The 11,829-nt window shown below is 45.7% G+C and overlaps 1 protein-coding gene across 3 annotated transcripts; it reads left to right on the plus strand.

Moving 5' to 3' along the window:
* Window positions 1-1,457: 1,457 nt before the first annotated feature.
* Window positions 1,458-8,351, plus strand: lrrc31 (leucine rich repeat containing 31). 3 transcript variants are annotated; one of them, XM_020508971.2, is made up of 13 exons: window positions 1,459-1,915; window positions 2,140-2,192; window positions 2,508-2,678; window positions 2,801-2,956; window positions 3,092-3,259; window positions 3,353-3,517; window positions 3,604-3,693; window positions 6,405-6,545; window positions 6,667-6,834; window positions 6,941-7,105; window positions 7,216-7,371; window positions 7,463-7,740; window positions 7,871-8,351. In XM_020508971.2, the coding sequence occupies exons 2-13, from the start codon at window positions 2,180-2,182 to the stop codon at window positions 7,988-7,990; spliced, it is 1,791 nt and encodes a 596-aa protein (XP_020364560.1). In that variant the 5' UTR covers window positions 1,459-1,915; window positions 2,140-2,179; the 3' UTR covers window positions 7,991-8,351. The 3 variants fall into 3 exon arrangements, with proteins under 3 accessions (XP_031652470.1, XP_020364560.1, XP_020364561.1); XM_031796610.1 differs by lacking the exon at window positions 3,604-3,693 and having other exon boundaries at window positions 1,458-1,915; XM_020508972.2 differs by lacking the exon at window positions 2,140-2,192.
* Window positions 8,352-11,829: the final 3,478 nt, after the last annotated feature.

Raw genomic sequence — 11,829 nt, forward strand, 5'->3', positions numbered from 1 at the left:
TTCTTGCCGAGGGACTACAAATTGACAACCCATCAGGTAATTACTCACATTAGGTTTGAAATATCACTTACTGTACATTTTCCCTCACTGTCTGACAAAGTGAAATCTTGGGGTTCTTATAACCAATATTGAAACGGAAACCTTTTATTTCAGCAATTACAGAGGAGACAGATAAACCTCAATCAGAGAACACTGCTCCTGAACACTGCTCCCGTGCTGCTGCTCCAGTTTCAACTGTTCTGCCTGCGGCGATAGAAACCTGACCTGTTCACCGGACGTGCTACCTGTCTCAGACCTGCTGTTATCAACTCTCAAAAGCAGAAGCGGTAGAGATACTCTCAATGATCTGCTATGAAAAATCGACTGACATTTACTCCTGAGGTGCTGACTGTTGCACCCTCGACAACTACTGTGATTATTATTATTTTATTTGTATTTATTTTTTTACCCCCAATTTTGTGGTATCCAATTGTTTTTAGTAGTTACTATCTTGTCTCATTGCTACAACTCCCGTACGGGCTCGGGAGAGACGAAGGTCGAGAGTCATGCAACACAAGCCGCACTGCGATACAGCTAGCACTGCGATGCAGTGCCTTAGACCACTGCGCCACCCGGGAGGCAGTGATTATTATTATCTGACCCTGCTTGTCATTTATGAACATTTGAACATCTTGGCCATGTTCTGTTATAATCTCCACCTGGCACAGCCAGAAGAGGACTGGCCACCCCTCATTGCCTGGTTCCTCTCTAGGTTTCTTCCTAGGTTTTGGCCTTTCTAGGGAGTTCTTCCTAGCCACCATGCTTCTACACCTGCATTGCTTGCTGTTTGGGGTTTTAGGCTGTACAGCACTTTGAGATATCAGCTGATGTAAGAAGGGCTATATAAATTTGATTTGATTTAGCTGTAGCCTCCATCCTCTGAGGATCTTACCAATGAAGGCCTCTGTGCAAATCCAGCAGTTAGTTAGAGAAGATACAGTTGCGTTTCAGGTCTTCTTTATTGCAGTTGTGTTGCACAAATAATCAGATCTCACAACGCCTGGAAAAGTGTTTGTCGTATATAAATGAGTTCGCAATGCCCCTTGTCACTGTTTCACTTCAGATTCATACCCTCTTATGCAGAGATCGAGAGTTTTGGGAAACATCTTTTACTGTACTTACATATTTCCAGTAAAAAATTGCTAAATATTTACATTAAGTCAATATGTAAGCTACTTAAAGTCCACATTTGTTTCCTTTGAGTAGTCTTATAGCATTATTATCATTGGGTGATATGTAATATAATGATAATTAAGTTATTATATGAATGTAATCCTGTAATAAATAAAATATTTATTGATCAATACAAATATTTCAGCGTTATTCAATCATCTCTGTTTGACCTAGATGAAAAAAATGATTTTAGCTCAATCTTTATTATGTTGCAAGCTGTCGTTTTTGTTTACTAAAGGAGTTCCGAAGTCTACTTCCTGGATGGATGGCACACCTGATGGCTGTAACTCGTTACCACAGCCACAAAGTCCAAATTGGCTAGGCTATATCGTAAGTAATGAAAACAAAAGTTGCTTTTTGGTCTTAATTTAATGTTAGAGTTCGGCATATGGCCACCAGAGTGGTTAGGTTTAAAATCCTTGTAGAACATTGTAGAAATATGCGGCGAATTGCTGTGATAAAGAACTGAAGACAGCACCTGAAGAGCACGAGACACCACGCGTCAACACGGAGTGACAATATCCGAAGGAGTCGCAAATGTAGACGCTGATCCAAGGTCAATTTGGCGTTTATTGAGCTGAAGGGGGTTTGGGGACGGCAAGCCGATCCTATATCTGTACAGGACAGCCTCTACTTGGAGCTGAAGTAGCCTACACCTGCGACAGACGCAGTTCGGCGGTCAGGCAATAACACGGATCAAAAAGTATGTATCGTAAACTTTAAATGCCGAAAAATGTAATGTTTTTCGCAATAAAAGAGACAAGACGCACGCAGCTTGTGTTTCTTTGGGGGAGGTCGATTGCATTTTTAATAAGATTACTCAAAAGATTGAATACAGAAGTATTGCTCCTCTTCTAGGCAGAAACTGTCATGTAAAATGGTATCTGTGTCAACGTGTGTGTGATCTGTGCACCGTATGATCATAAGCTGTTACAGAGCTATTTGAGTTGCTGAGCTGCACTGAAGAATGGAATCATCAGGTATGTTGCTTTATGTTTTTGCTCCCATACAGGTCTAGGCTCCAATATTGATCTCCTAGTCAACTGATTATGTCCTACTGATGATTAAAATGTGATAAATGTTTGGAATGCGATTGGAAAATCTGATTGATCTGTTGTTATGGCCATACGTCAGTCCTTGACTCAATTGATCACTTGACTGAGTAGGTGTGTTAGAGCTGAGCTGGAACAAAATACTGCACACCCTGTAGCTCTCAAGAACTGGGTTGGGGTAGAGGGTAAGGGTCAATTTGGGATTGAGTAGGCATCTAATCATGTCTGTTTGTGATTGGCCAGATGTCCAGCGGGGGCGGGGCCGTTCGCCGTTTGACCTCATCATGAACCAGATCCGCAGGAAACGCACGACCTCAGACAGGAAGTCAACGTCTGGCCGCTTCCTGTCCCGCCAAGCCGAGAGTGGAGGGCTTCCTGAGGACAGAGAGGCAGAGGAGGAGAGGGACGGCGCAGGTGAGAGGACTGTGAGAACTTCAATAAGCAGCAAAAGTATTTAGTGCCCATAGTCAGTCCATTGTACTGTGTCTTAGGATAACTTAACATGTGATATGTTTGGTGTTTGTGTTGTGTCCCAGGTGTCGTTCCTGGCCCAACTGACCCAGCAGAGAGTGTGTGTGACATGGGCTGGGGTCGTGTGTGTGTGTTTGTCAAGAGGCTGGGGAAAAGAGCAGACAGCAGGACTTTGAGTCTGGCTCACTGCGACCTCACTGCTACTGATGTACTGGAACTGGGTTAGTACACCCATACATTTAAATAATTTATTTGGATCCACAAATCAAATGTAGATTTTAAGACACACACGCACATACTCGTCATATTATGTTGGTGTCATCTTTTTGTGCCCACCCTGTCTCTCTCTCTCTCAGCTACCTTGCTCCCCTCTCTGTCTCTATTGGAGGAGATGGACCTGTCATGGAATGAGCTGATTGGAGGATGTCTGAGATCATTGACCTCTCACCTCCAGAACGTGGGTGGACTCAGAACCCTCAGGCTCTCCTGCTGTAGGCTGACTGCTGATGACATCACTGCTCTGGGTGGGGCTTAAAAAGAGACTCTAACCTAAACACTTACTGTGTCTTTACATTCGTGGCAATTTTGCAGACTGCCTGTGTGTGTTGTGAGTGTAGGTGAGGCATTGAAGTGTGTTCCGGTGTTGGAGGTTCTGGACCTGTCCTGGAACGCTGGTATTGGTGGCTCAGCTTTGCAAGGCATTGTGGGTAAACTCCACCCAACCCTTCGAGAGCTCAACTTGGTGGCCTGCCAGCTCACTGAAACTGACGCTACTATACTGGGTACGTACACATGCATGCACAGACACAAACACAAAGTTGTACGAGATTAAATGAAAGGTCTCTCTCCCCTCTCTCTCTCATCCCAGGTGGTATAGTGAGTGTTCTCCCCAGACTGTGTGTGTTTGATGCGTCTTGCAACCCTCTCCTGGCCCACACACAGACCGACGCAGAGGACGGTGCTCAACTCTTTATTATAAAAAAAACAGTAGAAGGGTGCTAGAAGCCAACAATCCTAAATTGAAAAGGGGGCCAGCCCTTACTAATTTGTTGCAGTTTATATACAGTGGGGCAAAAAAGTATTTAGTCAGCCACCAATAGTGCAAGTTCTCCCACTTAAAAAGATGAGAGAGGCCTGTCATTTTCATCATAGGTACACTTCAACTATGACAGACAAAATGAGGGAAGAAAATCCAGAAAATCACATTGTAGGATTTTTTAAATGAATTTATTTGCAAATTATGGGGGAAAATAAGTATTTGGTCAACTACAAACAAGCAAGATTTCTGATTCTCACAGACCTGTATCTTCTTCTTTAAGAGGCTCCTCTGTCCTCCACTCGTTACCTGTATTAATGGCACCTGTTTGAACTTGTTATCAGTATAAAAGACACCTGTCCACAACCTCCAACTCTACTATGGCCAAGACCAAAGAGCTGTCAAAGGACACCAGAAACAAAATTGTAGACCTGCACCAGGCTGGGAAGACTGAATCTGCAATAGGTAAGCAGCTTGGTTTGAAGAAATCAACTGTGGGAGCAATTATTAGGAAATGGAAGACATACAAGACCACTGATAATCTCCCTCGATCTGGGGCTCCACGCAAGATCTCATCCCGTGGGGTCAAAATGATCACAAGAACGGTGAGCAAAAATCCCAGAACCACACGGGGGGACCTAGTGAATGACCTGCAGAGAGCTGGGACCAAAGTAACAAAGCCTACCATCAGTAACACACTACGCCGCCAGGGACTCAAATCCTGCAGTGCCAGACGTGTCCCCCTGCTTAAGCCAGTAGATGTCCAGGCCCGTCTGAAGTTTGCTAGAGAGCATTTGGATGATCCAGAAGAAGATTGGGAGAATGTCATATGGTCAGATGAAACCAAAATATAACTTTTTGGTAAAAACTCAACTCGTCGTGTTTGGAGGACAAAGAATGCTGAGTTGCATCCAAAGAACACCATACCTACTGTGAAGCATGGGGGTGGAAACATCATGCTTTGGGGCTGTTTTTCTGCAAAGGGACCAGGACGACTGATCTGTGTAAAGGAAAGAATGAATGGGGCCATGTATCGTGAGATTTTGAGTGAAAACCTCCTTCCATTAGCAAGGCCATTGAAGATGAAACGTGGCTGGGTCTTTCAGCATGACAATGATCCCAAACACACCGCCCGGGCAACGAAGGAGTGGCTTCGTAAGAAGCATTTCAAGGTCCTGGAGTGGCCTAGCCAGTCTCCAGATCTCAAACCACAATAGAAAATCTTTGGAGGGAGTTGAAAGTCCGTGTTGCCCAGCAACAGCCCCAAAACATCACTGCTCTAGAGGAGATCTGCATGGAGGAATGGGCCAAAATACCAGCAACAGTGTGTGAAAACCTTGTGAAGACTTACAGAAAACGTTTGACCTCTGTCATTGCCAACAAAGGGTATAAAGCTTTTGTTATTGACCAAATACTTATTTTCCACCATAATTTGCAAATAAATTCATTAAAAATCCTACAATGTGATTTTCTGGAGAATTTGTTTTTCTAATTTTGTCTGTCATAGTTGAAGTGTACCTATGAAAATTACAGGCCTCTCTCTCATATTTTTAAGTGGGAGAACTTGGTGGCTGACTAAATACTTTTTTGCCCCACTGTGTGTGTGTGTGTGTGTATATATGTATATATATATATCACAAAAGTGAGTACACCCCTCACATTTTTGTAAATATTTGCGTATATCTTTTGAGGGGACAGCAAATTTACACTGTTATACAAGCTGTACACTCACTACTTTACATTGTAGCGAAGTGTAATTTCTTCAGTGAAAAGATATACTCAAATATTTACAAAAATGTGAGGAGTGTACTCACTTTTGTGATATACTGTATATATATTTATATATCAATTATTATAATTGTATTTTTTTTTATTATAACATTTTTACCTTTTAACTAGGCAAGTCAGTTAAGAGAAAATTCGCTTTTACAATGACGGCCTACCAAAAGGAAAAAGGCCTCCTGTGGGGATGGGGGCTGGGATTAAAAATGCATTAAATTAAAATATAGGACAACACACATCACAACAAGAAAGACAAAACTACATAAAGAGAGACATAAGATAACAACAGCATGGCAGCAACACAACATGACAACAACATGACAGCAGCACAACATGGTAGCTGCACAAAACAGGGTACAGACAACAAAATATTGGGCACAGACAACAGCACAAAGGGCAAGAAGGTAGAGACAACAATACATCACACAAAGCAGCCACAACTGTCAGTAAGAGTGTCCATGATTGAGTCTTTGAATGAAGAGATTGAGATAAAACTGTCCAGTTTGAGTGTTTGTTGCAGCTCGTTCCAGTCGCTAGCTGCAGCGAACTGAAAAGAAGAGCGACCCATGGATGTGTGTGCTTTGGGGACCTTTAACAGAATGTGACTAGCAGAACGGGTGTTGTATGTGGAGGATGAGGGCTGCAGTTGATATCTCAGATAGGGGGGAGTGAGGCCTAAGAGGGTTTTATAAATAAGCATCAACCAGTGGGTCTTGCGACGGGTATACAGAGAGAACCAGTTTACAGAGGAGTATAGAGTGCAGTGATGTGTCCTATTAGGCGCATTGGTGGCAGTTGATCCAAGTTGCAGATGATATTTAGATTTTCTTGATGTTGTTTTTCATTCACAGGCAGCATGTCCAAAACAGAGCCAGGGAAAGGCAGCGTGTGGGGTTTGGGGGGGTTAGTCTCTTCCCTAAGCCACACCCCCTCCCTTACAACCCTACGACTACACGACTGTGGCCTGACCACACAATCCCTCGGCCTGTTGGGTAAGATGCCAGTCAAACACATAAGGGAGAGAAACTGCCATTCGATTAGTGTTTGTCTAGGGGCTAATTCATCTATCAGTCCTCATAGATCTGTTAATTTGATCAACCCCTTTTTCTACAGGTGGTTCGTTCCACTGCCTCCGCTCCCTGTGTCAATTGGACCTGTCCTGTAATAAGGGTGTGGCCGGGGGGCTGTCCCTCCTCTCCCCTCACCTGGCTCTCCTCTCACATCTGGGCGGCCTGGACCTGCACCTCTGCTGCCTCACACACACAGACCTACAGGCCCTCAGTGAGTGTGTGTGTGTGTGAGAGAGAGAGAGAGAGAGAGAGAGAGAGAGAAGTGGTATGTCTTGAGTTGATGCGTACCTTTGAATGTGAGTGTGTGTTGTCTCCAGTCCAGGCGCTGCCCTCGCTCACTGAGCTGACGGAACTGGACCTGTCATCCAATAAGGAGGTTGGGGGTGTGGTCAGTGATATTGTCTCCGCCCTCCCGCTGTCACAGATTAAACTCCTCCCACTCAACGGCTGCAGTCTGAACCAGGAATCACTCAGCGCACTCGGTACTCCACTATTACTGGCTGCTTCTTATTCTAGTCTAGTGTACTTCAAGATGAGGCTTCTGTTTGACTGCTTGAATCCAAATAAAATATTCTGTATGTGTGTGTTCCAGCTCTAGCTATGCCGTACCTGCAGTGTATAGATGTGTCCTGGAGTAAGATGGTGGGCGGGCGTCTGGCACTGCTACTGGAAGCTCTGCAGCCGTCAGCCACCCAGGAGCTCCGCCTTAGCAGCTGTGACCTCACCACTGACGACCTGCTTCATCTGGGTACACACATGCATACACACTATCACGCACTCTATACACACCTACTGACACAAATACAGGTGAGTCTAATAATCTTTCCTTCTGCCCCTAGCTGTGGTATGTAAGCGTGGCGTTCTGTCCTCTCTGCGTGTGTTGGACCTGTCCTATAACGGAGGGGTGGGGGAGGAGGGGTGGTGTGGGTTGCTAGGAGAGGGGGGGCTGGGCTCACTGGAGGAGCTGGACCTTAGTCTGCGACCCCTGACCTCTAAACCCTCACTTCTGACATCCAACCCCTCACCCCTGACCTGGCTGCCAACCCTGCTCTCTGCTTTTCCTCATCTACCTGCGCTGACACGTCTCTCTCTTCAGCGATGGACTCTCACAGCCCAGGTACACACACACACACACACACACACGCACTGACTTGGTACTGACTTTTCATCTATACAGCATAAAACCAGGCCAATTTGTAATGGCTGGAACTATCAGATGTATGTTATTACATCCTTCTCTCCTCCAGGAGCGGGAGCAGGTAAACCACGCCCTCAGAAAGAGGAAAGTACTATTAGAGTTGGACCCCGTCCCGTTTGCTTCGTCTGCCAATCAGGAGGGGCTAGAGGAGGAACGCAATGAGGAGTAGAGCTAGAAAGAGGGAAGGGAATTGGAGGGGCTTTTGTTTGTTTTAATTGATTTCATGTAAATGTATCTAATGTTTATTACTTCTAACATATGGGTCAAACACATTAACTATGTTGTCTTTTAGATCAAGCACCCAAAATAATCTTGTGATGTAAGCACCATGCACATACACCATACTGTTTGCACATTGTTGTCCTACTGATAATGACTTTGATGAAAGTAAGACGTTTACATCAGTAAAACTACTAACACTGTGAGTCTACTGATCTGAGCTGTTTGGCCAACTCTGTTCATTTGACTTTTAGCTTCACTCTGACATGCTGATTGTTTCAATAAATGATGCACTGGGTACATGAATAACACGTTTGACATCTTGGAGTGTGTATAATAATTCTGCAGGCGGAAAGTAGAGTGTGTCATATTGTGTTTAATGGGTTTCACATTCTCCTCTCATCTCCGATAGAAACAGAACCTGAATCATTTATTGTTCTTGCTGGCGGGTGCTTTCTTCTCCTTCACTGCAAGTTCCTCTCTTCCATCACTCTTCTTCTGTCCTTCTCCAGTTGTCGGAACATTCCGAAGCCCCTCTGGCCCATCAGCCCCTGCCACCATGCCTGGATCTGTTCGCAGAAACACTATGTGTGTGACCAACTGGGTTCAAAACCCCAGATCTCCTGTGTGCCACAAGACTGTGTTCACCCTTCAGTTATTTACATGCACCTGTATGTGTGTTTGTATGTTAGTAGTATCTGTATGGCCTTGCGGAGCTTGTATCCAGTCTCCTTTAGGTAGAGTTGTATAGCCCTGAGGCATAACTTCTACCAGAGGGTTGTAATTCAGCTGTAGAACCACCAGGTGTCACAGGAGAGGCATATATTTGGGCAGAGCTGATATCCTGCTATCCTGTGTATACAACTCTTTTAAAGCTGGGGGGAAAGGAGAGGAAAGAGGTAGGTGTGTGGTTACCAGGCGGTGGACAGAGTGGTCAGTCCCCTCCTGTACTCCCTGTTCACTCATGACTGCACGGCCAGGCACGACTCCAACACCACTATTAAGTTTGCAGATGACACAACAGCAGTAGGCCTGATCAACTACCAGATAGCCTATAGGGAGGAGGTCAGAGACCTGGCCGTGTGGTGCCAGGACAATAACCTCTCCCTCAACGTGATATAGACAAAGGAGATTATTGTGGACTACAGGAAAAATAGGACAGAGTATGCCCCGCCCCCATTCTCATCGACGGGGCTGTAGTGGAGCAGGTTGAGAGCTTCAAGTTCCTTGGTGTCCACATCAACAACTAACTAATGGTCCAAGCACACCATGACAGTCGTGAAGAGGGCACGACAAAACCTATTCCCCCTCAGGAGACTAAAAAGATTTGACATGGGTCCTCAGATCCTCAAAAGCTTCTACAGCTGCACCATCGAGAGCATCCTGACCGGTTGCATCACTGCATGGTAATGCAACTGCTTGGCCTCCGACCGCAAGGCCCTACAGAGGGTAGTGCGAACGGCCCAGTACATCACTGGGGCCAAGCTTCCTGCCATCCAGGACCTCTATACCAGGCAGTGTCAGAGGAAGGCCCTACAAATGGTCAAAGACTCCAGCCACCCTAGTCATAGACTGTACTCTCTGCTTCCGCACGGCAAGTGGTACCAGAGCGCCAAGTCTAGGTCCAAGAGGCTTCTAAACAGCTTCTACCCCCAAGCAATAAGACTCCTGAACATCTAGTCAAATGGCTACCCTGACTATTTGCATTGTTCTCTCCCCCTCTTTACACCACTGCTACTCTCTGTTGTTATGTATGCATAGTCACTTTAATAACTCTACCTACATGTACATACTACCTCAACAGGTGCCCCTGCACATTGACTCTGTATCGGTACCCCCCTGTATATGGTCTCACTATTGTTATTTTACTGCTGCTCTTCTAATTACTTGTTACTTTTATCTCTTATTCTTTTCTGTATTTTTTGGAAACTGCATTGTTGGTTAGGGGCTCGTAAGTAAGCATTTCACTGGAAGGTCTACACCTGTTGTATTTGTCTGATTCTGCTCCAGCCATTACCATGAGCCCATCCTCCCCAATTAAGGTGCCACCAACCTCTGTGCTCCATATTCCCTAATATAGTGCCCAACTTTTGGCCAGAGCTCTATATGGCAGCATATGAATCTTTGGCCAAAATATCTGCACTATATTAGGGAATAGGGAGCCATATAGTAGTGAATATGGTTTCATTTCAGTTTTGCTGAAGGTTGATGACATCACTCTCCAAGTGTGTAAAAATCGTCTGTCCTCGGTTGCAACACTCACTACCGAGTTCCAAACTGCCTCTGTAAGCAACGTCAGCACCAGAGCTGTTTGTTGGGTTCTTCATGCTATGTGTTTCCATGGGCGAGTAGCCGCACACAAGCCTAAGACCACCATGCTCAATGCCAAGCGTTGGCTGGAGTGGTGTAAAGCTTGCCGCCATTGGACTCTGGAGGAGTGGAAACGCGTTCTCTGGAATCATGAATCACACTTCACCATCTGGCAGTCCGATGGATGAATCTGGGTTTGGCGGATGCCAGGAGAACTCTACCTGGCCCAATGCATAGTGCCAACTGTACAGTTTGGTGGAGGAGAAATAATGGTTTGGGCCCCTTAGTTCCAATGAAGGGAAATCTTAATGCTACAGCATATAATGACATTCTCGAGTCTACACGATTCTGTGCTTCCAACTTTGTGGTATCAGTTTGGGGAAAACCCTTTCCTGTTTCAGCATGACAATGCCCCGTGCACAAAGCAACGACCATTTAGAAATGGTTTGTCGATATCGGTGTGGAATCTCAAAAACCTTTGGGATGAATTGAAACACAGTCAGTGCCCGACCTCACTAATGCTCTTGTGGCTGAATGGAAGCAAGTCCCCGCAGCAATGTTCCAGCATCTAGTAGAAAGCCTTCCCAATAGAGTGGAGGCTGTTGTAGCAGCAAAGAGGGGACCAATTCCATATTAATGCCTAGGATTTTGGAATGAGATGTTCGAGCAGGTGTCCACATACTTGTGTGTGTATTGTATCTGACCTGCAGACATAGTAGAGCTCCCTGTGTCTCTGGTACATTCTCCAGCGGGTTCTGGGTAACATACAGCTCCCTCAGCAGTCCCAGGCTGATGACCTCAGCAGGCAGGGTAGTCAGGCTGTTTTTTGATAGGCCCAACAGCTCCAGGTTGTAGAGTTTCTGACAGAGGCCATTTGATAGCCTCTCCAGCTCATTACCAAGGAACTGCAGCACTTTCTGCAGATGATCTCTTCCAGTCTTCCGTACCAGGCTGAGGTCCAGTGGGTTGCGGCTGAGGTCTAGAGAGCGTAGTTGCGGCAAGCATCCCAGCTCTTGGTACACGGTGCCCAACCGGTTGTAGGTAGAGAACCCACAGGCAGGTAAGGCAGGAGATGCCAGGTGGGATGTGTTGGAGCTGGTCCCTGTCCAGGTGGACTGTTTGGAGCACCGGGGAGGGGAATGCCGTAAAGGCCCCATCCAGAACAGTCCCGGAACAGGATTTTAGCTTGCCTGTCCCTAGGCGTTTACGAACCCAGTAGGCTCACACTCCAACCGCCCGTCTCGCACCACCAGCTCTACGATTTCATAGAAGTGGATAGAGAGCATGATGCTACCTTTCATGACACCACAGAGGGGAGTTGGCACTATCTATGTTAGCACCAGAGTTACAATTGCTAGAACTCAATCCAATACAGGTCAACGTTACGTGGTGGCTGAACAGGCTTTGAGGTACAACAAGGAACATTCAATGGATGTCTCCTTGGGAACGTTCAGGATTCATTGTGTGCTTTATTAACAA

The sequence above is a fragment of the Oncorhynchus kisutch genome, linkage group LG18 (assembly GCF_002021735.2).
Source record: "Oncorhynchus kisutch isolate 150728-3 linkage group LG18, Okis_V2, whole genome shotgun sequence".
Taxonomy (NCBI): domain Eukaryota; kingdom Metazoa; phylum Chordata; class Actinopteri; order Salmoniformes; family Salmonidae; genus Oncorhynchus; species Oncorhynchus kisutch.